Consider the following 25,257-nt stretch of genomic DNA (forward strand, 5'->3'; position numbering starts at 1 on the left):
CAGCAATTCGTTCTTCCCCCGCACAATTAAAGCATGGCATAATCTCCACCCAACTATAGTTACCCAACCAGATGCAACTAAATTTAAAGTAGCTCTTTCTTCCCAATAACCCTTTCTGGCTTAAGTTCTCCCTCCACCACCTCCAGTTTAAATTCCATTTCTATGTCGCTCTTCCAGGGAGATGCTAACTGCATTTCATTGTCTCTGTACTGTACACTGTACTGTACACTGACAATGACAATTAAAGTTGAATCTGAATCGGATTTGGAATATTTTGGTGGACCAAGAAACCAAGGACCAAGAATCACTACTGATGGGTCTTCCCTGTAGGGGGGATGTAGGAGGGCAGGGTTGTGCACTATGGACCTCGTGCTGAGCCTGGAGCTCATCACTACTGCCCTGAGTCTTCCCTGTAGGGGGAGCGAGGCCCGGGGAGCTGCACTAGGGGACATCGGTGGCTTTCTGAGCGGGGAAGGTGGGCGATGGTGGCTTCAGACAGTGGCCGTGTGTGTTTGTGTGTCTGCATGTGTGCAGGTGTGTGGGCCTCGTGCTGAGCCTGGGGTGAATGGGTGTGTTTGTGAGTGGGTGACGTGCCTCTGGGCCCCCTTATGCCCTTGTTCTGGTGGCCGTAGATGAGTAGGGAGGCGAGGGAGGGTCGGTGGGTGGGTGAATGTCGTGTCTGGTGTGAGTCGAGGCCCGTGTGGGAGGGTGGAGTTGAGAAAAACGGTTGAGCTTGAACAGCATCGGTGTTAGCTTTACTGATTAGATAGGGGAGGTCATTTAGCAACCTCAAGGTGGGTTTACGCGATGGTGGCTTCGCCTGGGAGAGGAGTACAGGGAGGTTCTAGTTTCAGTGGCCCGGGTGTGTGTCTGTGGAGCGTGTGTGGCAACGTTTGTGTGTGTGTGTGGGTGTGTGTGTGTGTGTGTGGTGTGTGTGTGTGTGTGTGTTGGTGTGTGTGTGTGTGTGTGTGTGTGTGTGTGTGTGTCGCCCAACCTGTGTGTGTGTCTGTGGTGTGTCTGTCGCACCTGGAACGATTGCTTGGGTCCGTGAACGGAGTGGAGGGGGGAGGTAAAGGGACAAGGGTTGCATCTCTTGCGGTTGCAAGGGAAAGTGCCCGGGGAGGGGGTGGACGGAGAGGGAAGGGAAGAATTGACAAGGGCGGTATGGAGGGAGCGGTCTTTGCGGAAGATGGATATGGGGGGAGATGGGAAGATGTGGCGTGTGGTGGGGTCGCGTTGGAGGTGGGCGTGACGGAGGATGTATGTGACGGCTGGTGGGGTGAAAGGTGAGGACTAGTGGTTGTGGAGTGAGGGGATGGGGAGTGTTGCGGGGTATGTGAGTGGTGCGAGCCTGTTATGGTGGAGGAGGGGAACCCCCGTGTTAAGGACATTTCAGATGTGGTGTGGAACGCCTGTGGAATGGGTTTGGGAGTGAGTTTTACAGGAAGCATATCGGAAGAAGTCCTAAAGTCAGATTTCCCCCTTATCCTTAAACTGTGACCCCTTGTTCTGGAGTGGGTGTAGATGAGTAGGGAGTGTGTGTGAGTGTGAGTGGGTGTGTGTGAGTGAGTGGGTGAATGAATGTGTGTCTGAGTGTGTGTCTGAGTGTGCGTGTGTTAGTGGTAGGGTGAATTTTTGTAAATGCACTGTTAAAACATTAGATCTGTTGAGCTTGTTAACAGAGTATAAACTTGGTGCGTCAGTAGGCGGAGGAAGAGTTTCACGTGGTGGGGCGATAGGTTGGAGATGAGAACCAGGAGGGCGTTTGTAGAGGATCGTGGTGGTGGGGATTTAACCATGGTGAGTGTTTCCAAATGTTTGTGTTAGTTTCAGCTTTGTAGAGAATACTACCTTGTATTAACAATTCCAGTCACAGTAGCTGTGGTGAGATGAGGTCATTTGAGGCAACCTCAAGCTGACTAAGAATTATTTAAGGTCTACAATTAAGGTTTACCAAGCAAGATGGTATGTTAGCATTCATAGCAAAAAGGATTTGAGTATAGGAGTACAGGGGAGGTTCTACTGTAGTTGTACAGGGTCTTGGTGAGACCACACCTGGAGTATTGCGTACAGTTTTGGTCTCCTAATCTGAGGAAAGACATTCTTACCATAGAGGGAGTCCAAGGAAGGTTCACTAGACTGATTCCAGGGATGTCAGGATTTCATATGAAGAAAGACTGGATAGACTCGGCTTGTACTTGCTAGCATTTAGAAGATTGAGGGGGGATCATATAGAAACTTACAAAATTCTTAAGGGGTTGGACAGGCTCGATGCAGGAAGATTGTTCCCGATGTTGGGGAAGTCCAGAACAAGGGGTCACAGTTTAAGGATAAGGGGGAAATCTTTTAGGACTGAGATAAGGAAAACATTTTTTACACAGAGAGTGGTGAATCTGTGGAATTCTCTGCCACCGAAGGTAGTTGAGGCCAGTTAATTGGCTATATTTAAGAGGGAGTTAGATGTGGCCCTTGTGGCTAAAAGGATCAGGGGGTATGGAGAGAAGGCAGGTACAGGATACTGAGTTGGATGATCAGCCTCGAAGGGCCGAATGGCCTACTCCTGCACCTATTTTCTATGTTTCTACAATGTCTCAGAAATGTCTTGTGGATTTAGCCAGGCTAAGTATTGAATCAATCATTGCCAGAACAATAAATGTTTGTGCTGTGATCGAAATTTTTCACAAAAAAGGCCATAAAAGCTCTTTAATTAAGGTAAATAATTTTGTCTTTTCATGATCTGATCTGCTTTGAAATACAGTTTTTTTTTGTGTGAATTCTTCCTCCTTATCAGTATTGTAGCATAAAAAAAGATGTTCAAAACAAATGTGCTTTCTTCTTTCTGATCATTTTATTTAATTTATATTCATCATGGAGGGAGTATAGGAGCATGAGGCCTCAAATGCAGAAAATCAACAGAGCGCTCCATTCCACCCCTCTCATCTTTCATACCCCTTTTTGCCTTTCAGGCTACAGCTCATGGCGTAAACCGGCAGTGGATAAAAACAGGATGACTAATGGAGAAGGGACGGGGCCCGAAAGAAACTTTGTACTCACTGATAAAATTCCTCTCAGAGGCCCCGTGTACAAGCACACCCAGGTCTCGTTGCACCTCCCTTTTCTCCTAATCTGATACTATACAGGTAATTATCTGCCATTTTGTTCTTGCCATCAAAAAGGATGGCCTCACATTTATCCACATTATACTGCATCTGCCCACTCACCCAACCAATCCAAGTCACCCTGCAGCCTCATAGCATCCTCATCGCAGCTCATGCTGCCACCCAGCTTTGTGTCATCCGCAAACTTGGAGATGTCACATTTAATTATCTTGTCTAAATCATTTATATTGTAAATAACTTGGGTCCCAGCACTGAGTTTTAGTCAGTGTGTGTCATTATGTAAAGGACCTGGTAATTCCTACTCTTTGCATTCTGTCTGCCAACCAGTTCTCCTCCATGTCAATATGGGCCAAAGTTTGTGACCCAAATCACATAACTACCTGAATTTTTAACATATTGTGTAAAAATATTATAGAAATCATACCTGAAACTCGTCAAGAACAAAACCTGCACATTTAAAAAATATGAGAAAAACCTCCAGTTTTCCGAGTAGTAATTGTCCAATCAAAGCACCTTTGACATTGAGATCAGACGCCAATTGACCATTCACTCGCTTTGTTTCATGGTCGCTAGGTAGCGAGCACTCTGGGATCATGGCTGCCTCCGAATTACATCAAAACAATAGCAAGGTTTCCAAGGAATAAAGGTAATGCTAACCTTGCTGATAATTTTGTTTTAGAATTGATTTATCTTTATAAAGTTATGATGTGAACTGTTAAATAAAAATGATAAATAACAAATGTAGAGCTGGGGTTAGGATTAGGATTAGGGTCAGTCAGTAGGAATGTTACAACGTTTTGAGATTTTAAAAATCAAGCCTGTAATTTATCTCATTAGATAAAGCACAAAAAAACTTGATACCTAATTCACTTTCTTATCTTCAGTATTAAAAAAAGTTATGGTCATTTCCATACTCAGAAATTAGCATCTTGTTCCCTATTGCTTTTCCATTAATTTAACACAAAAGCTGCGATCAAGGACAGTCAATTGACATAAAAGCCCATAACTTTAATAAAAATTAAGAGAACTGAATAAAATGTTCAGTTATTATAGATTGAAGCATTCTGAAACAAATATGATGCATCTTACTTTGATAGACTGAAATTAAAGTATATAATTAGTTAATTACCTAATTAAGTAGCTAATTACAAAATTAACCGTTGTGACGGAAATAGTAATAAACACCCAGACTGCCTTAAAAATTCAAAAATGTGATATTCTCAAGATCAGAACTGTAATATTAATCACAGCAATGAAGGAGGAAACTATATCCTGGCCTGGATCTCACGGGGAGCAAATGAAGGGAGGGAGAAAAATACTGGGGTGAGGTTTAATACTTGCAGGGAGAATACTTACTGATGAGCCTGGGCTAGTACATGCCTGATGGGCCGAATGAGCTCTTTAAAAAAAATCTGAGCAGATTCTCAGTGAAAGGCAATTTTTCTGGACTTTTCCTGGCCTGGCACGGGCCTTTTTGCAAAATGCTTCTCTTGGGCTAATAAGGGCATTTGGGGCTAAAGGGACTAGTTTCTTGACTAATAGGGGCCTTGTGGGCCGAAATGAGTGGTTTCAGGCAGGGCAAACAACTAATTTCATTTCATTTCCAATTGCATTGCAGATTCAAGCTCAGGGCAGGCTGAATAGCTCATTGCATTTTCATTTCACTTCCATTGCCATTGCAGTTTCAAGCACAGGGCAGGCGAAGACAAACAACTGATGGCATTTTCACTTCATTTCCATTGCCATTGCAGTTTCAAGCACAGGGCAGGCCCAAGCCAAACAGCTGATTGCATTTTCACTTCATTTCCATTGCCATTGCACATTCAACATAGGGCAGGCCCAAGCCAATTAGCTAATTGCTTTTTCACTTCACTTCCTTTGCCATTGCACTTTCAACACAGGGCAGGCTCAAGCCAAATAGCCGATTGCATTTTCACTTCATTTCCATTGCCATTGCCGTTTCAAGCACAGGACAGGCCAAACAACTCATTTCATTTTCATTAAGGGCTAACAAATCATTTATTCAAGTACATTGCAGACTCACAGTGTTCTGTAGTTTCCCAGCTCAGACAGAGAGTTGTGACCTCTCCCTCGCCATCTTGCAGATAGACTGAGCCACGCCCACACTTCCGGGTTTTATAGTCCCTTCCACCAGAAGGGGCGTGGCCTTCATGGCAGTGATTGCCAGGAGAGGAAATCAAAAAGTTGTAAACACTGCCCAGGCCATCACCGGCTCTGACCTCCGCACCATCGAAGGGATCTATCGAGGTCACTGCCACAGAAAGGCAGCCAACATCATCAAAGACCCATCCTGGCCACACACTCATTTCACCATTGCCATCGGGAAGAAGGTACAGGAGCCTGAAAACTAGGTCCAAGTTCAGGAACATCTTCTTCCCTACAGCCATCAGGCTATTAAACACAACAACAAATAAGCTCTGAACTGCAACAAACTATTACTATTATTGCACTATATTCGCTATTTATTGAGTATGTGTGCATGTGCATACACACACTGAATTTTTTCTTCTTCTCCCGTTATGTATTATGTTTACATATTCTGTTGTGCTGCAGCAAGTAAGAATTTCATTGTCCTATCTGGGACATATGACAATAAAACACTCTTGACTCTTGATATGTGTGAAGAAGGGTCTCGAGCTGAAACGTAACCAATTCCTTCCCTCCAGAAATGCTGTCTATCCTGCTGAGACAATAGACAATAAGTGCAGGAGTAGGCCATTCGGCCCTTCGAGCCAGCACTGCAATTCAATGTGATCAAGGCTGTTCAACCCCAATCAGTACCCTGTTCCTGCCTTCTCCCCATATCACATGACTCTGCTAACTTTAAGAGCCCTATGTAGCTCTCTCTTGAAAGAATTCAGAGAACCATCTCCATCGTCCTCTGAGGCAGAGAATTCCACAGACTCACAACTCTCTGAGAAAAAGTGTTTCCTTGTCTCCGTTCTAAATGGCTTACTCCTTATTCTTAAACTGTGGCCACTGGTTCTGGACTCCCCCAATATCGGGAACATGTTTCCTGCCTCTAGAGTGTCCAAACCTTTAATAATCTTATATGTTTCAATAAGATCCACTCTCATCCTAAACTACAGAGTATACAATCCCAGCCACTCCATTCTCTCAGCATATGACAATCCCGCCATCCCGGGAATTAACCTTGTAAATCTATGCTGCAGTCCCTCAGCAGCAAGAATTTCCTTCCTCAAATTAGGGGACCATAGTATCCTCACAGTTCACACTTCCACCCAGCATTGTGTCATAGATTTACAAGGAGATTATGGCGATAGAAGCAGGAAATCTCTGAAGTTTGGTGATCTACTTCCAGTGGACTAAAGGAATTTGATGTGATAATTTATTTGGATGCAGGAACAAACTGAAACACCTCCAATAACCAATATTCTATCCTATGGGGAGAAGGCAGGAAGGGGATACTGATTGTGGATAATCAACCATGATCACAGTGAATGGTGGTGCAGGCTCAAATGGCCAAATGACCTGCTCCTGCACCATTCAGGTAATTGTCATATGACATTGTCTATTGTCTATAAAATGGAATTCAGAAAATTAAACAATGCATTGTTGCCAAGAGATGGTCTGTAATGTTCCGTTGCTGTGGTAGCATTAGGTCAGTTAAAGAACCTGATGGGACAGTAGCTTTTTTTGAACTGGGAGTGTGGGACATTTACACTTCTGCGTCGACTGTGGTAACAGTGAGAGGAGAGAACACGACTTATCACATTTCAGTTATCAGTTGAAAAAAAACTTAACCTGAACAACTTGGTATTCTTAACATCTTTATATTCTGAGACCTTTCCTGTAAAAGATCTTTCAGGGGAAGTGTTGTGACTATCCGCAGAAACTGCGTGCCTTTGTAATCTTCCCCTCGCAGTAGACAATACCCTTCTTTGTGTCATCAGAAGGCTAAATTCAATCTGGAAATTGTCCTCTTGGGGAAAGACCGTCAATTTTTTTTAAATATATTGTGGCATTTGGATCGATACAGGTATTGTAATTTTCTTTTCCACTTACCTTGTGTAGTGCTGATTTACATAAGATGTTCACTCCTGTATATCTGTATGAGTGTGGGAAGCCAAATGTTTCAGGACATTTAATAGTGGAGACTTGTGTGCACAAAATTACATATGTTTTCCAAGTGATTTCCATCACATAAGCAAAGAAATTAAGGAATTTCACAAGCTCTTGGTTTGAAACGATTTTAATATAGTTTAGAGATACAACATGAATAAGACGCTTCGGACCAGTGATTCTATGGTGACCATCGATCACCGATTTTAGTTTAGTTGTTCATTGTCATATGAAAAGCTTGAAATTGCATGCTGCAGGTAAAGGAAGGCCTATACATGATTGCAATCAAACCATCCACAGTGTACAGGTGAAGGGTAAATAAAGATTTTAGAGTGGAATGATTGTAATGGATGTCAGCAGACCTCTTACAGTCTGCACGCAGATGTAGAACAGCACGCAAAGGATCGCCTTGCTCAGGCGCCAGTTGGTCTCGACATTCATACTGGTTCAAGAGTGTTTTATTGTCAAGCATGTTTTATTGTCTTATGTCCCAAAACAGGCTATTTTGGCGAGACAGAGACGGTAAGTTGGCTTGAATGGTTTTATTTTAACAAAACAACGAGCCAACGAGAGTGGAACCAAATTTACAATGTGGCTTCCACAAGTGTGGGCGTTAGACTGACAGTTACTGACAGTTACAGCAAAAACACTGCCAATAGAACACTCGCGCTCAGTGACTCCTCCCTCCCGTCAATCACGCGGGGTTTTGATTACCCAGAGCCACCACCGGGTGTCGCTACACTATATTATTCCCCTTTTTCAAACACTCCCTACACATCAGTGGCAATTTTATGGAGGCCATTTACGGTAACCTAAAAATCTGCATGTGTTTGGGATGTGGGAGGAAACTGGAACACCTGGAGGAAACCCACACAGTCACTCAAACTCCACTGTACCCAATGTCCGTATTGAACCAAGGTCTCTGGTGCTGTGAGGTAGTAGCTCTACCGGCTGCGCCATTGTGCTGCTCATTTTATGAGTGCAAATTCCATTGTTTTCTTTGTTTTGAGTTTTAGTTACTTTGAGAATAGAGCAGGATTTGCTTTTGAGTCAGTTTATAGACACATAATCTGCGAGAATTGCCAATCCAATGATAAGGAAGTGCTACACTGTCCGAGGTGCCAATTCTGGATGAACTAGAGGCCTAATCTGTCGTTTTACGTTCAATGGTACTATTTGATGAATACCGGGGATTTTTGGTGCCTAATACTTAAACAGAAACCAACTTCACCAGAATATTTTATCTGGTTATTGGGGGAACTTTGCCATGTCCAAATCAGCTGGTTTGTTTTCCTGTATCCCAGCAGTGACAATAATTCAAAATTATTGGAATGCTGAAAAATGGAAAGTGCTCATGGAAAAAGCAATTTGTTTGTGTCCTTGCACATGGAAATGGAAATGGGATGAAATACAGATAAGTCCAATATCGGCAAAGGAAAACTTTGGCCATACTTGCAGAATTATATAACAGCTGATAGGAGGTGCTGTAAGGCTCAAGTTTGCAATTGGCTATCAAGCTGTGTTCTACTTTTGTGCAGTGCAGGATGGCAAACTTTCTTCACAAGTAGAGCCAGTTTTAGCAACAGTTGTTCTAAATAAGCTGATCAACTGTGCCACAGTTATGGAATATGATGTTAAACTAATTACATTTAGATGCAACTTTAATCTGTGTTTTAACTTTTAATTTGCTGTTTTTGCACCATTTTGTGAGTTGATGTAATCTGTGAAATTAAGGTAATTTGGGACATTTGTGTATGATTTGATACAGGTAGTTCTGCTGTAATGGTTATTTTATTTGTGTGAATTGGATGTAATGTGGATTTTGTTAACGTTATTTATATTAAGTGGACCTAATTGATAACATGATTTGATTGATCTACCTTGCGTTTGAATACCTCATGTGATCTAACCTCGACAATCATCCAGGATAGAAAAATCCAGAGATTCATCATCCACTGAGAGAGGAAGTTCTTGCACACCTCTGTTTTAAATGGCAGCTCCTTTGTCTTGTGATCCATACATGTTACACCATTCAGTTGCCACAGTTTTATTTCCATTGCTGCATCTAGTGTGCTCAGGATATTTCCTATTTTAACCATTTTGTTTTGTAATATGCAAGCTTTCCATTGGGTAGGAAAATATTACCCTAAAACTATGTGTTGAGATTATGTGTTCATTGAAAGCTACGTTCATCAAAGTGAAACCATGTACATGTTCAATGACCAAAAGTCCAGTGAAATTTGACCCTGCTTCCAAAAGAATTGAGGTTCAAGTTCCACGTATCCACTGTCGCAGAAATATTTTGTGTATTGCATTGCATTGTCCATTATTGCAACTCCCCAATATTGAGCATTATTGGGGCATCTTTGAGCCCTTAATCCTGCTCTGCTTATTGATTGTAAGGAATTTAGATGTATGATCATTTAACACATTGGAACTACCTTAATTTTAGAGCCCAGCTGCCTTCATACTTGTTGCCTTGTCCCCCATAACGTCTGACACCCGCACTAATCAAGAATCTATCAATCTCCGCCATAAAATATCCATTGACTTGGCCTCCACATCCTTCAGTGGCAATGAATTAGACAGATTCACCACCCTCTGATTAAAGAAATTCCTCCTCTCCATTCACTTTAATGTCTCTTTATTATCTGCCACTGATCTGCTTTGCATTGGGTGTCACTTTCTTCAATTGGACCCCTCTGCCATCTGCAAATCACATCATTCGTATCATTAGTACTGAACTATTATCTACCTCTTTGATGACCCTTGGACTATCCTTGATCAGACTTTGCTGGGTTTATCTTGCGCTGTAAATGGGTCGATTGCAAACGTGTATTGTCCTTCTGCTGACTGGTCTGCACGCAACAAAAGCTTTACACTGTACCTCGGTGCACGTGACAACAAACTAAACGTAAACTCAAGAGCATAGACCATAGAACAGTACAGCACAGGAACAGGCCCTTTGGCCCACTATGTCCGTGCCATGGATGATGCCCGGTTAAACTAATATTAAGAGGGAGTTAGATGTGGCCCTTGTGGCTAAGGGGATCAGGGGATATGGAGAGAAGGTAGGTACAGGATACTGAGTTGGATGATCAGCCATGATCATATTGAATGGCGGTGCAGGCGCGAAGGGCCGAATGGCCTACTCCTGCACCTAATTTCTATGTTTCTATGTTTCTCGGCTTGTCTGCTCTGTACCAATTCTATTTAATTATTATTTTGGTTATTTTGCAGCCACATTAAAATAGAATCATGTGGAGGTGCATTTGTGGAAATGAAAAGCCCCTTGCATCAGCGGAGGTAAGTATTTTTGTAATTTCCTGTTGTTTCATTGCATTTACAAAAATTGTATTTGTATTATCGCCGGAGTCCCATTGTTCTTCACGGCAGTCCCCTCACGCCCGGTCCCCATTGTCTTCCCCTAACCCCCCCCCCCCCCCCACTCTCATTGAATGATGATTGTGGGTCGATCGTGAAGCCCCACTGCCGCTGAGGCTCCCGTTGCCGCTGAGGCTCCCGTTGCAGCTGAGGCTCCCGTTGCTGCTGAGGCTTCCATCACCGCCGCTGCTTAGGCTCCCTCAGCCCAGGCAGACCTCGCCACCCAACTTCACCTCGGTCCCCTGGGAGGCCTGTGGGGCGAGTCTAGCCAACCAGTGCACGTTCCGGTCGGCGGCGCGGTTATTCGGTGGGTGGATTGGGCCCGCGCGGCTCCTAGGGTCACTCCCACCTCGCGTGTGTGGCTCTCCAGGACACTTCCCCTTTTCCCAGTATTACTAGCAAATCAGACTTGCATCCCAGATACAAAGAAACGCAGATGCTGGTTTATATCAAAAATGGACACACTGCTAGAGTAATGGAGGTGCAACGGTAGAGTTGCTGCCTTACAGTGCCAGGGAACCGGGTTCGATCCTGACTACAGGTGCTTGTCTGTACAGAGTTTGCAAGTTCTCCCCGTGACCTGCGTGGATTTGTTCCGGGATCTCAGGTGTCCTCACAAACACCAAATACGCACTGGTTTGTAGGTTAATTGGCTAGGTATAACTGTAAATTGTCCCTTGTGTGTAGGATAGTGTTAATGCACAGGGATTGCTGGTTGGTGTGGACTGGGTGGGCCAAAGTGGGGTATCTCTAAACTAATCTGAACTAAACTAAACTCAGTGGCTTGGGTGAAAAAGGATGGGTGAAGTTTCAGGTTGGGACCCTTCTTTAGACTGATTGTAGGGGGTGGATCTGGAAGCAAGAAAAGACCACGACAAATTTGAAGAAGGGTCCTGACCCAAAACATCAACCATCCTTTTATTGCAGAGATACCACCTGACCTGCTGAGTTAATCCAACACATTGTGTCTGTCTATCCAATTTTTTCCCCCCTCAATATGAGAATTAATTGTGGGAAAGCCTTTGAGCATGTTAAAATACATGAGGCCAATTACGTAGAGTCTCCAAAGTGACTGAATTTTGCAGCAGTTGCGTTGCAATTTAAAAAAAAATGCATTGGCTTCCATGCATTCCACATTAATGCACTTCTCAAGTCACTGAATATTTCAATACTGTTTTCTCTAAAGTCTGATTCACTATGATGCAGTTATTAATAGTGACCAATTATTCTGCAGGCAATGAGCTGCAGGTCTACCACAGGTAGGTATTTGGTGGCTAGTTTATCTGAGCAGCTGGCTCAGTATGAACAGCTGGTAGTCGAGCTCATGGACCAATATCCGGATAAAGAGACCCAGCTACATGTGAGGGATGAACATCATAAGGTAACATCAATTCCAGTTGAATATTTGTTACCCTCACTGAGTGAGCTGTTACAGTGATCTGTGCACTTTGTGTTTGCATTTCTGCAGTTGGATTTCACTTGAAAGCCTGAAAATTCAGTCCAAAATATTGCAAGTTTTCTTTTTAACAATAACAATTAACAATGCCTCTTAATTTCTAAAGCAAAGACTATTGTTAAAGCGTTTCACGTCGTGTGTCGGATCTTTTCAAGGAAATTGAAAGGATGCCTTCACACTTGGTTTAGAAGGTTGTACTTCAAAATAGACTACAAAATGTTATTGAAAAGTCCTACTCAAATGATTTAAGCAGAAAGTCATGCCTGATGCTTCCAGTACAATACTGAGAGAATGCTGCAGCTGAAGTGCCAACTTTCAAATGAAATGTTAAATTAAATTGTGTTTGGTGTCTCAGGTGGATGTGAAATATTTTATTTTGGCATATTTTAGAGAAAGAAATGTGTTTTCCAGGGTGACTTTTTCAGTCTTTACCCCAAAATTTCAAGGAGTTAATGCACCACATTAATACATTATCACATATTTGCTATTTTCAAATTAGTTACATGGTTTACGACATTCCAATGTTAATTGAACAATAAAGGTCCCTGAAAACCAACGTTGGCTGGTTCGGCAGGTTCGGCAGAAATGTCCATCAGGTCCGGCAGAAATGTTTCCCAGCCAGTTAAAAGAAGCAAGGGTGGGAACAGCTGAGGTTCTCACTAAATGTTTTCAGTCTTCCCTTGCCAAAGGAATGGTGCCAGAAAATTGCTCAAATTGTTGAGGAGTGCTTCCTGTTAGTATATAATAGCAAAGATGAAATTGTACAGGAGAAGATGCAGATGGGATTTAGTTTAGTTAATTGTCACATGTATCGAGTAAACTATTAAAGAATACAAGTTTCTGACAAATTTTGAGAGGTTGGGTGAGGAGGCACTGTGTTGGGTGGCACGCTGGCGCAGCGGTAGAGTTGCTACCTTGCAGACTTGCAGCGCCAGAGACCCGGGTCCCACCCCAATTACGGGTGCTGTCTGTACGTTCTCCCCTTGACCGTGTGAGTTTTGCTTTTGTTTGTTTTTAGTCTGTTTTATTTGTATGTGTTAGCCTATCTTTAGTCTTGTATTATGTGTGGGGGGACGGGGGGAAACGAGGAACTTTTTTTATCTCTTCCCTCGACGGAGGTGTGACTTTTTCCGTATTGCATCTCCGCTGGCATTGTGGCCAAAAATCGTGGAGCTGGAGGTAGCTTTGTTAGGGATCAACGTCGGGAGCTCCATCTGCAGGAGTTTTGGTGGCCAAATGCGGGAGCTTCGATCGCCCCGACTGCAAGTGTTTCTATTGCCCCGACCGTGGGGGAAAAGGAGGAAAAATGGTAAATGTTATTCGCCTTCCATCACAGTGGGGAATATGTTGTTGCCGAAAAACATGATGGACGAGCTGCCTGCCCTGGTGGGGACTCAGAGGGATTGCCGTGAGTGCAGTGATCTTCGAGTCTGGTGCGAGAGCGGACGGCTTTCTGACTTTGGGCGGACAGGGACTGCAGAGAGAGTACAGCGGTCGGTGAAGGAGCATGCGTGTGGCCTGGACATTGAACTGATGGCTGTGGGTCTCCGCCTATGCTGGGTGCCCTAGAGATTCTCACATACCACTGTGGTGGCTGTTTATGTTTAATCTTTATGTAGGTTTGTGTCTTGTTGCTTTTTTGATATGACTGTGGTAAATCAAATTTTACTGTACCTCAGTACACGTGACAATAAAGGACCACTAAACCATTGAATGCAAATTAATGATTTCATCCCGTGATTACATTATGATAATTTAAATTTTAATATCTTAATAACAAGGTGGACTTGAAGAATTGGTGCTCTTGAATTACAAATGTTGCGTGTGTGTGATATCCATTCTATGTTGCCCAGTTTTTATCATTGTTAGGAGGTATTAATCACGTTAACTTTCTCAGTTACTGGAAGACCTCAAAGTAAAATTCCGTGAAAACGAAGAGGCATTATTGAAAAAGACGCAACTTGTCGATGTGTTGCAGAAAAAGCTTGATAGAAATAATCGGGATCTAGCGGTAAGGACATCATTGTTTGCTGCTGTGTGAATGTCTATTTCTCTTGAATATAATGCAACAGTGTCACTACCGATTATATCTATCTTCCATCTATTCTATTCCATATATATTACTAAAACTCTCATCTTGACCACTTCCTGTCTGCATTGTAATTAAATTTGATCAAAAACGATCCTGCTTAATGCTACGATTGTGTTGGGGAATGGGACCAGGCCTCCTGTGCGACTGGGACCCAACATTTTAGTTGTTCTTCATTTTCCCATCCACTAGTGGGAGAGTCTAGGACTAGAGTTCATAGCCTCAGATTTAAAGGAGATTAGAAGGGATTTCTTTAGACTGAAATAAGGGGTTGCCCATTTAATGCTTTAGCATTTTTGTTTCTCTGACACCGGCATGTGTGTTTGCAACTATGTTTGTCAAAGTGTAGACAATGCAGGCTCGTAGAATATTTTCAAGATAGTGGGGATCGATTCATGATAAACTGGGTGAATGTATAGATTAGGTCAGTGATGATCTTAATGAAAGGCAGAGTGTGGACAGCTTTCTGACTTTGGGCTGACAGGACTGCAGAGAGAGTACAGCAGTCGGTGGAGGAGTGCGTGTGTAGCCCGGATATTGAACTGATGGCTGTGGGCCTCTCTGCTTATCCCGTGTGCCCTAGAGATTCTCACACGCCGCTGTGATGGCTATTTATGTTTAATCTTTATGTTGTTTTGTGTCTTATTGCTTTTTTGGTATTACTGTGTGGTAAATCAAATTTCACTGTACCTCAGTACACGTGACAATAAAGGACCATTAAACCATTGAATGCAAATGAATGATTTCATCCCCTGATTTCATTAATGATAATTTTAATTTTAATGTCTTAATACCAAGGCGGAATTGAAGACCTAACTATTGGCGCACTTGAATTACAAATGTTGCGTGTGTGTGATTTCCATTCTATGTTGCCCAGTTTTTATCACTGTTAGGAGGTATTAATCACTTGTTAACTTCCTTAGTTGCTGGAAGACGTGAACGAAAAACTCTGGGGAAAGCAAGAGGAACTGCGGGAAACATCACAACATGTGGATGTGTTGCAGAAAAAGCTGGAATGGAAAAATTGTGCGCTATTGGTAAGGAAATCATTGTTTGCTGCTGTGTGAATCTCTATTAGGGGGCGGCGTATTACTTCTGTTACAGCGTAATCTCTATTACTTCAGCGGCGGGCGTGGTGCGGGTGAGTGCTCGCCAGGGCTCGCCGGAGAGGAGCGCTCCATTTTGCTGACAGCCGGCAGCCTGAAGCCGCGGTCTGCAGAGCTCCAGCCGGCGCTGCGTCCGCATCCTGGGAATCCCTCGTGGGGATCCGGGGGAAGAAGAGCTCCAACTGGCGGCCCATGGCCTACTTCTACTGCGGGCGCGGTGGGGACTTGCCATCAGGAGCGGGGATCCCTGGAGAGGAGCTCTGACTGCCGGCCCTGCAGTCTGCGGTGCTTCTGGCTGCAGCGCGAACTTTAAATCTGCGGCCTACACCAGCCTGAAGCCGCGTTCTCCGGTGCGGAGGCAGCGATTCAGGACTTGCCTGGACATTTTACGTTGTTTGCATATCTGGACGCCCGCAGCGGCGGCTGCGGAGGGTTGAGGTCCCAACCACGGGGGAAAATAGAGGAGGACTGGCCAATTTCTGTGCCTATCACCTTGGCTTTGCACCATGTAAATTTCACTCGCAAATTGATTGCTGTAATTCCCATATTTTATCGCTGATCACTCAGAGAGTTCCTCCCCTGCTTGGACAGTCGCTGTTCCAGTCGCCGGTTTATCAGGTGACTGCCGGCAACTTGACAGACGCCTGACAAATCGCCTAAGTGGAACAGGCTCCCGAAAGTCTTTTTAGTTTAATTTGGCTACTTTTTAATTTTTTTAGGAGTTGGCTGAAGATTTCAGGGAGCTTCAGGACAAAAATGATGACCTTGACAACAAGCGTCTGGCAGAGGACTACGCCAGCCATATCAAGATCGTAGATCTCAAGGAACGTCACAAATCTGAGTTAACAAATCTCAAAGGTAAACACAGGACTCGGCTCCGTAAAATCAGGGAGAAACATGCACTAGAAACATCACAGAAAGATCAGTGCTGTTTACAACTTCACAAAGATATCCAACTTTTAAGACCTCACGCCAAGTTCTGTGCACCCCTTGCAGAACAGGCAACTGGTTCTTTAAATTATTTCACCGAATGGAAGATTAAAGAACTGGAAGGTAATTACTCAAAGTTGACCTGTTAATATTATTGGCCATAAATGGTCCTACCGCAGATTTGTACATCTGTCGTCTCGTGGTAGGGAGTAGGTTTGCCCTAAAATATTCTAGCATTAGAGGAATGGAGTGGATTTTATGACAAAACATCACTTCATTTTTGTTTTGCCGTGTAATTATCTGGTTCCTGTAACATCGTGAGATTTTGTGTATGCAAATTGATTGCTGTAATTCCCATATTTTATCACTGATCACACTTAAAAATATACTTCATTGGTTGGTAAATGGGTTGGTACATTCAGTGATCAGGAAAAGTAGTGTGTAATTTATGTTTTTTTCATTCAGGTATTCTGGTCAGTTTCCTTGATCAGAAGATAGTGATGTTTAAAGGATTCAAGAAAATAATTCTTTGAGAAGCATTTGTGAGAGTCTGCCAAATGGCTGACAGGAACACACAGTTGTCATTTGGACAGATTCGTACAGATGCTTTTCAAAACATTCTCTTCTTGAATCCTTTAAACATCGTTATCACTGAATTTTAATTTTGAGAGGATGCCGATAGTTAAAACATGACATCGTGAAGGGCGGCCTGGTGGCGCAGCAGTAGAGTTGCTGTCTTTCAGCGCCAGAGACCTGAGTTTGATCCCGACTGTGATGTTTGTCTGTACGGAGTTTGTATGTTCTCCATGTGGGTTTACGTCCAGGTGCTCCGGAATCCTCACAGTCCAAAGACATACAGGTTTGTAGGTTAATTGACTTGGGTTAATGGTAAATTATCCCTAGTGTGTGTAGGATAGTGTTAGTGTGCGAGGATCATTGGTCGGCACAGACACAGTGGGTCGAAGGGCCTGTTTCCACGCTGTATCTCTAAATAAAATCATTTGAAGACATTTTACCATTCACAATGCACTTGCTGGAAATGGTACATCAAAGTATTTTAATTTCAAATAGCTTTTAAATGAGAAGACCACAGAGCAACCATGACACTTCATTAACTCCATGAATGTCTTATCTCTGTGAGACTTGAGCTGTGTTTGCATGATAGTTTACGGAAGTGAGGGTGAAACCAGGGACAAGGTAGAGAGACTATATTCAGCAGCAGAAGAGGATATTCATTTGGAATCATTTAAAATAAATGAGGGTTTTAATGGAGCCAGTGGAGAATGATAATTTTGTTTCTTTTGGGATTAAGTAACTTTATATCTTAATTTCCAAAATGTTGAGGAGACACATTTTCTGTGGAGCTTTATTCAAGCTTCTAATCATTTCTCACTAGTGATAGTTAAGGAATTTATCATTGGATAAATATGTAAATGGAATTACCATTGTGCCTGAGCAATCTTCAAGCTTAATGAATTGTAGCATTTCAAGGATATTTTATGATTTCAAATGCGGGTAATTAGTAGAACATATACGGTACGGGATACTGAGTTGGATGATCAGCCATGATCATATTAAATGGCGGTGCAGGCTCGAAGGGCCGAATGGCCTACTCCTGCACCTAATTTCTATGTTTCTATGTTTCTATATGATTTTCACTGATTGCCATTAACTGCAGTGGAAATAATTGCAAACTGTGGAGGTATTGCTTTTTTTGCAACAAATATCAGATCATTATGGGTGTTTTTTCCTTTCTCTTTCTTAAAGAACAAGTGACGCTTCTGTACCAAGAGGCTGTAAGATCAGAGGACAGGGCTTTGTCAATGGAAGCTTCGTTCCAGTCTAAAATCGAGCAGATCCAAGAGGAGCTGGACAATGTACAGGTACCCCAAATATAAGTCCCGTGCACCTGATGACGATTAACTGAATATTGATCTGTTTGCCATTTACCTGGAATGAAATGACTTCATCTTTTCAAAAAAGGAAAATTGATGGTATGACATACAGTGAGTTGAAGCATTATAGGAAGCAATTTTTTTTTTTATTTACATAGTTATGTACATTGTATATTTTTAATCTGGGCTCAACTGTATGAAGGAGTGCTTCCCTACATTTCACTGCTCACTCCATTCCGTCTAGAACCCCTTTCTGAAGAGTAAGTGACATGGGATAGATGTGAGCCTGCAGGAAAATTCAATCATAAAATAGTTGTGGTAGAATGGAGCTGTCGGCAGTGGCACATTAAAAGTATAATGCATGCTAAAATTATTTAGAGAGTCATACTGCTCAGAAACAGGCCCTTCAGCCCAACTTGCCCACACTGACCAAGATGCCCCATCTACACTAGTCTTACCTGCCTGTACAGTCATAAAGCAAAAATATTTAATCTAGAATTTGAATGGTGGCTATTTCACAGACCACTAGAAATCCCTTGGCTTTAATTGACACTAAACTTATTTCTACCCAGCTTGTATCTGCTCAGAAGCTGCTGCTGGACCACAAAGATGCGGGGATTGATTATGAAGAGGAGGACGACCAGTTTCACCTAAATGTGAACTGGCCACAATACGTTGAGGCACAAAATGGTGTGTGTATAGTATGACTTTAATTGGGTAAGAAGGAACTGGGGATGCTGATTTACACCAAAGAGAAATACAAAATGCTCGAGTCAGCAGGTCAGGCAGCATCTCTGAAGAAAAGAATCTGTGATTTTTTGGATCAAGACCCTTCATCGGACTGAGAGTCAGGGAGGGGGAAATTAGAGGTATGGGGAGGTACAGAACAAAACAGAGCCTGCATCGATGACTCGGGGGGGAGGGATGGAGCTGACAATGGTCCATTGTTGGCTGGGGATGAGGTGATAATGAAGGAATATAAATGGTGAAATTAGCAAGAGGACTAGGGAGGGGGAGAGACGGGGAGAGAGAGAGAGAATGGAAGGATTATTTGGTTAAAGATCCTTCATTCTCTCTAACCAAATAATAGTTGCTGGTTTGAATTGAAGATAGACACATAAACCTGGAATAAGTCAGCAGGCATGCAGCATCTGTGTAGAGAAATAATGAGTGATGTTTCAGGTCAGGGACTCTTCCTCGTTCTATCTATTTAAATGGTGATACGTGTTTTCTTACAGAGAAGCTTCAAAAAATATTGGAAGCATATGAAGAGCAATACCAGAACATGCAAGTAGGTTTAGAACAAGTTACCAAGGGAGCAGCTTCCCAGGTTGGGAGAATTTGTGATGCATTTAATTCCCCCACGTACAATCTTAATTCCAAGTGTGCGCATTCTGCACAGATTCAAGAGTCTCAAGTATCCTGCTAATTAATATTACACTGCATTTTACAAATAATTTTATGTTGCTAATTCAGATTTTTTTTAAAAATGGGTCATTTAAGTAAATTATTGTTTTGCTCTTTTCTATCATCATCCTTACTTTTTGGCTTGATGCTTGCATCTGAGGGGTGCTACTTGCTTCCACACCAGATGGTTTCTGTATGCATTACCACACACCTTGGACATGGAGAAAGTCTGCTGAATTAGCTGGTGTGGTTGGGGAAGCAACAGAGTATTTCCAGACTTTTTAATAGGGTTGGGGAATTTTACCTATTAATATTATATGGTCATAAGGAATAGTAGAATTAGGTAATTCGGCCCATCAAGTCTACCCCACCATTCAATCATGGCTGATCAATTACTCCCTCCTAACCCCATTCTCCTACCTTCCCCTCATAATCTCAGACCCCTGTACTAATCAAGAATCTATCTGTGCCTTAAAAATATCCACTGACTTGGCCTCTACCGCCATCTGAGGCAAAGAATTACACAGATTCACCACCCTCTGGGTAAAGAAATTTTACCTCATCTCCTTCCAAAAAGAACGTCCTTTAGTCTAGACCTAAAGGGCATAGCCTCAGGATAAGGATTGGCTTCAAAGCTGCAATAGACAATAGGCAATAGGTGCAGGAGTGGGCCATTCGGCCCTTCAAGCCAGCACCGCCATTCAATGCGATCATGGCTGATCATCCCCAATCAGTAGCCCGTTCCTGCTTTCTACCGATATCCCCTGACTCTGCTATCTTTCAGTGACCTATCTAGCTCACTCTTGAAATTATCCAGAGAACCAGCCACCACCGGTTCTGAGGCAGAGAATTCCACAGATTCACAACTCTCTATGTGAAAAAGTGTTTCCTCGTCTCCGTTCTAAATGGCTTACCCCTTATTCTTAAACTGTTGTAATTTACTGAACAGTTTGCAGGTTCTTAGAGAATCATTACTCTTGGATCATGCTGAAGCGTTTCTGTTTCTTATGGCATCAAGCATCTATTTGGCCAGTTAGATGAGTGGATGATGTTGCTTTGTGTGTAATGTGTCTGTAGATAAGTGAATCTGAATCTGCAGAGGAGCTGATGAAGTGGCGAGAAATGGATAATAAGCCAACACCGAGAAATGACAACGATGGGTGGACTGTGATGGAATTAAAGATGAATCAAGTTGAGGAAGAAAGAGAAGGTAACTTGTGGTGCTCTCTGGTTCTCACTTGGAACGAATCATACAGTTTACTTTGTTTTAACTTAAAATATTTAAGAAGTGAATGACTTGATTTGATCTTGATGACTTGAAAGTCGAGTGCACCTCTATTTTGGGATCTGTTGTTGTCCATATTTCAGTCGAGACAAAGGCACTTCACTAGCTAAATTGTGCTGTGACTTAATTGTTATTCACAGAACATACCCTGCTCAGAAGTGTCGATGTGCAACTCCTGTGGAATATGATTTTCCATTGATCATTCCCACCTTCCTATGCAACCTTTACCATTGCACAATAGTGAATGTTTGGCCTACTTTGCATGAGGCCATAAATTACTGTCTTTAAACGTTCTTTGTTGCTTTGTATGTTGAGTCAAATTTCATTTGAATATAACATACTTTGCAAATCACAAAACTCCAAATCACAAAACAGACGGGAAAATTATTTTTGCCACAATCATTTCACTTTTAATATTTGCTAATGAGTTAGTTTGCAAATGCATGAGCATATAGTTTACATCCCACCCTCCCCAGAACTGATATTCGGTTTATTTTTACGCCCAAGTATTCCTGTCCCTCGTTGAAGTAAAAAATGATTTTACCATTGACAAGCTAATAGCCCTTTATCACGGGGCGAATTGACGCAAGATGCAGCCAGAGTGGAGTGGTCGTGGTCTAGCACGATATCACACGATATAACGGGGGTAGAGTAAAGAGTTCCCATGGTACTCGGCAATTCTGTCATTTGTGCGAGTGACTTGTCCGTCTCCCGATCTTTCCCGTTAATCGTGAATGAACATCGTGGACTGTAGTGTAGTTAATCACGTGGCACAAATGATGTTACTTTGTTGTCACACACTATTGGTTTTTTCACCCGAGATCTTTAATGAGCTGAAGAATAATCTGTGTTTTTTTAGACAAATGTTGTTTGGTGTGATGCACCTTCTCTCAATATGTGCAAGAAGTCGTCTTTTTATTTTGTCAAATATGAATAAAGACTGTGTCTCACATTGACCGTGATGATTGTGTTATTTTGTGATCTACTGAGAGGTGAAACTTTCAGTCTGAAGAAGGCTCTCGACCCGAAACGCCACCCGTTCCTTCTCTCCAGAGATGCTGCCTGTCCCGCTGAGTTGCTCCAAGCAACTGGTGTCTATCTTCAAAGGACTGACCATGACTGGCTCTCTCTCTCTCTCTCTCTCTCTCTCCCTCCCTCCCTCTTACACAGGCATGACTGGAGGAACTCCGCGGGCCAGGCAGCATTTACGGAGGGAAATGGACAGGCGACCCATTCTTCAGGCTGCCTTATGTCTCTCTCCCCCCCTCCCCCCAACTCCCACCCACACACACGAATGCTGGAGAAACTCAGCAGGTGCAGCGGGGCCGAAACGTTGTCTATTTCCTTCGTTCCATAGATGCTGCTGCACCTGCACCGGTAATTAAAGAGTTCCCACGGTAGACTGTAAAACTGGGATCCTGGTTCTGGACTCCCCCAACATCGGGAACATTCTTCCTCCATCTAGCCTGTCCAATCCCGTAGATACGATTAGACAGGTAACTAGTTATTTAATTCAACTAATGATTTCTATCGCCCAGCCTCTCATCTTTCAATCGGGTTCGGCCAGGAAGGAACTGCAGATGCAGGATTAAAACGAAGATAGACACAACATGTAGCTCAGCGGGACAAGCAGCATATAAGAAGGGTCTCGACCCGAAATGTCACCCATTCCTTCTCCCCAAAGATGCTGCCTGCTGTCGAACTCATTCTCTTTAAACCAGCATCTGCTGTTCCTTCCGACACATACACAAGAAATAAGCAACTTTTTGGGCCGAAACGTTGCCTATTTCCTTCGTTCCATAGATGCTGCTGCACTCGCTGAGTTTCTCCAGCATTTGTGTGTGTGGGTGGGAGTTGTGGGGGGGGGGGGGGGGGGGGGGTTGAGAGATATGGCGCCTGAGGAAAGGCTCGCCTGTCAATTTCCCTCCGTAGATGCTGCCTGGCCCGCGGAGTTCCTCCTACCGTTCGCAGGGGTTCCCACGGTAACCGCAAGAGTTACTATGGATATCGCACTGGCCACTACGTTCATAAAATGTTGCAATGCTCAACCACAAGTGTACAAGTCACTCTTGGACAAATTCAAACATGTTTGAATTTTCTCCCGAGTACCCAAGTTACACGATTACCTGCCGTTAGCGCCACGGTGGTCCACGAATGCCGTACTGTTACCACACGAGGTTCCCACGATGTTAAACTCTGGTTACCTCTTGCGTCAAGTCGCCCCGTGAAAAGGGGGTTTAATGATTGCTGTGTCTTGCCTGTTTATGTCTGTAAACCAGTGACATTTCTTCAATTTCCCAAGGTAGATTAATTGTAGAGACAGAATATTTATGAAGATAGTTGTGCTGATATGAATACCTTAGATTTTAAGGATGTTGTAATATTTAAATGTTTTTAGTTATTACATTATGAACGTGGAAACTTTGGATTTTGGACTTGACTTTGGAAATCATGAAGTTTTGAATACTGATACAAACTATGCTGCTTTGCAGCCTTGTCCACAACAATCTAGGGAAATCTACTTGAATGGATGAAATTTCCTGGATTTGCAAACTGTTTACATCTGCTATCCATAATCTGCTGGCCCTAAAATTGAAGATTTGGATGATTTCTTGCATAGATATTTCATAATACAACCCACTTTAAAATAATTTTAATAAAAATATTTCTGTATTTCATTGGACATTTAAATTTTGATCTGATACTTATTTAGTTCTAATTAAAATATGTAAATGCTGATTAAACATATCGCACAATGCGAGGCTAATTCGACCAACGAGAGTGTTGTCCGATTGTAAGCAGCAAGGGAGTTGAATGTGTTTTTTGGTGTTTGGAGGAAATAGGGGTGATATTATTCAAAATTCTAAACATCTCAATGGAGCCTGACTGTGAAGATGTTGACATGTTTCCATTTGTGCCTGAGTCTTGAACATGTGGATAGACACAAAATACTGGAGTAACTCAGCGGGTCAGAGCAGCATCTCTGGAGAAAAGGAATAGGGGAACCCTAGATACAAGATAAAGGGACACTGAGATGTGTAGGAATTTCCCATTGCGAAGGGTGGTGAATCTCTGGAATTCTGTACCCTGAAAATTAGTTTGGGCTGAATTTTCTCCCCTTGTTTCATCCATTTGTTCAGATCAAATGTTGCTTGTTAGCTGCGACAAGCTTTCTTTTATTTGTGAATCGCTTTAGTCCTTGGTTCTTTTACACCCTTAAGCCTCTCATGGCTCTTATAATTACTGACAGCAATGCTGAATTGTTTCCGTAATTAGTTTATGATGATAACAGATGGTTCAAAATATTTTGCCTAGTATGATGATGTAATTAGAGTCTGAGTTGTGCAGCACAGGAATGGCCTTTCATCTCACCACGTCCATGCTGATTTTTGTTTCCCATCTACACTTATCTCATTTGCCTGCATTATAAATGTCTCCTTCTATGCTTTGCCTATTACGTGTTTGTCTAAAATTACTTTTAAAATGTTTTAATTGCATTTGATTCTGCCTCCTTTGGCAGCAAGTTCCAGATACAAAGCCCTCTCGGGGGAGAGAAATAAACTTTCCCTCAGATCGCCTTTACAACTTCCTCTTCTTACCTTAAACTTATGTTCTCTTGTTTTGGAACTCTACCATGGAAAAAAGATTTTGGCTCTCTACCCCGCCTCACATAATCTTACATACTTCTATCAGTCACTCCTTAACTTTCTCACTCCAGGGAAAAAGAGCCTCATCCATCCAGTTTCTCCCCATAACTAAAGTTCTCCAATCCAGACAACATCCTTGTGAATTTTCTCTCTATTTTCTCCAAATCTATCGCTGATCAGACTGTAGAAGAGGCCCAACCTGAAACGCCCCCTTTCCATGTTACTGGAGATGCTGCGTTACTCCAGCACTTTGTGTCTGTTTTTGTAAACCAGCCTCTGCAGTTCATACATAATGTGCTGATAGGAACTGCACACATCCCTTCAAGTGTGGCCTAACTCGTGTTTTGTAAAGTTGCAATATTAACATCCCAACTATTATATTCTATACCCACACCTACGACGGCAAACATGCCATATGCTTTCTTCACCAGTCTGTTGCCCTGCTAAATTTTGAGAACTTTGGACTTGGACCTCTAAGTCTCTATTCATCAACATTCATCAGTGCCCTGACCTGTCCTACAACCATTTTTACTTCCCAAATTCTATCTGTCTGTGCTCCGGCCAACTTTCCATCTCATCTATATCCTGCTATAACCTTGGACAAACCACCTCGCTCGGGCAACGGAAATCTTAGCTGTGATCCCTGTGGTACCACAATAATCACAGATTTCCCATCAGAAAAACATCCTTCCATCACTGCCTCCTATTTAGATCCAATTGGCTAGCCCACCTTGCATTGCATGTGCCCAAATCATCTGCACTCGCCAACCTTGATGAAATGAATGCCCGAGTAATGTACTAAAATGATTAGTAGAATCCAGTTAAAGTTACTGCT

The 25,257-nt window shown here is 42.8% G+C and overlaps 1 protein-coding gene across 8 annotated transcripts in view; it reads left to right on the forward strand.

Annotated features, from left to right (window-relative positions):
• The first annotated feature begins 2,068 nt into the window (after positions 1 to 2,068).
• Positions 2,069 to 25,257, forward strand: part of LOC129705637 (golgin subfamily A member 6-like protein 6) — a 34,956-nt gene continuing 11,767 nt past the window's right edge. For 2 of the 8 annotated variants that reach the window (XR_008724929.1, XM_055649289.1), the window contains exons 1-11: positions 2,069 to 3,140; positions 3,693 to 3,765; positions 10,464 to 10,529; positions 11,842 to 11,988; positions 13,961 to 14,074; positions 15,076 to 15,189; positions 15,978 to 16,116; positions 17,956 to 18,071; positions 18,656 to 18,773; positions 19,322 to 19,374; positions 20,568 to 20,700. Coding sequence is in view for 1 of the 8 variants with exons in the window: in XM_055649289.1 (XP_055505264.1) it covers positions 10,482 to 10,529; positions 11,842 to 11,988; positions 13,961 to 14,074; positions 15,076 to 15,189; positions 15,978 to 16,116; positions 17,956 to 18,071; positions 18,656 to 18,773; positions 19,322 to 19,374; positions 20,568 to 20,700 (982 nt within the window). In the remaining 7 variants the exon portion in view is untranslated. Of the gene's footprint in view, positions 3,141 to 3,462; positions 3,766 to 6,503; positions 7,141 to 10,463; positions 10,530 to 11,841; positions 11,989 to 13,960; positions 14,075 to 15,075; positions 15,190 to 15,977; positions 16,117 to 17,955; positions 18,072 to 18,655; positions 18,774 to 19,321; positions 19,375 to 20,567; positions 20,701 to 25,257 lie in introns of those variants that run through there. The other 6 variants (XR_008724933.1, XR_008724934.1, XR_008724932.1 and 3 more) reach the window with 6 other exon arrangements.

This window comes from Leucoraja erinacea, chromosome 18 (genome assembly GCF_028641065.1).
Source record: "Leucoraja erinacea ecotype New England chromosome 18, Leri_hhj_1, whole genome shotgun sequence".
NCBI lineage: Eukaryota > Metazoa > Chordata > Chondrichthyes > Rajiformes > Rajidae > Leucoraja > Leucoraja erinaceus.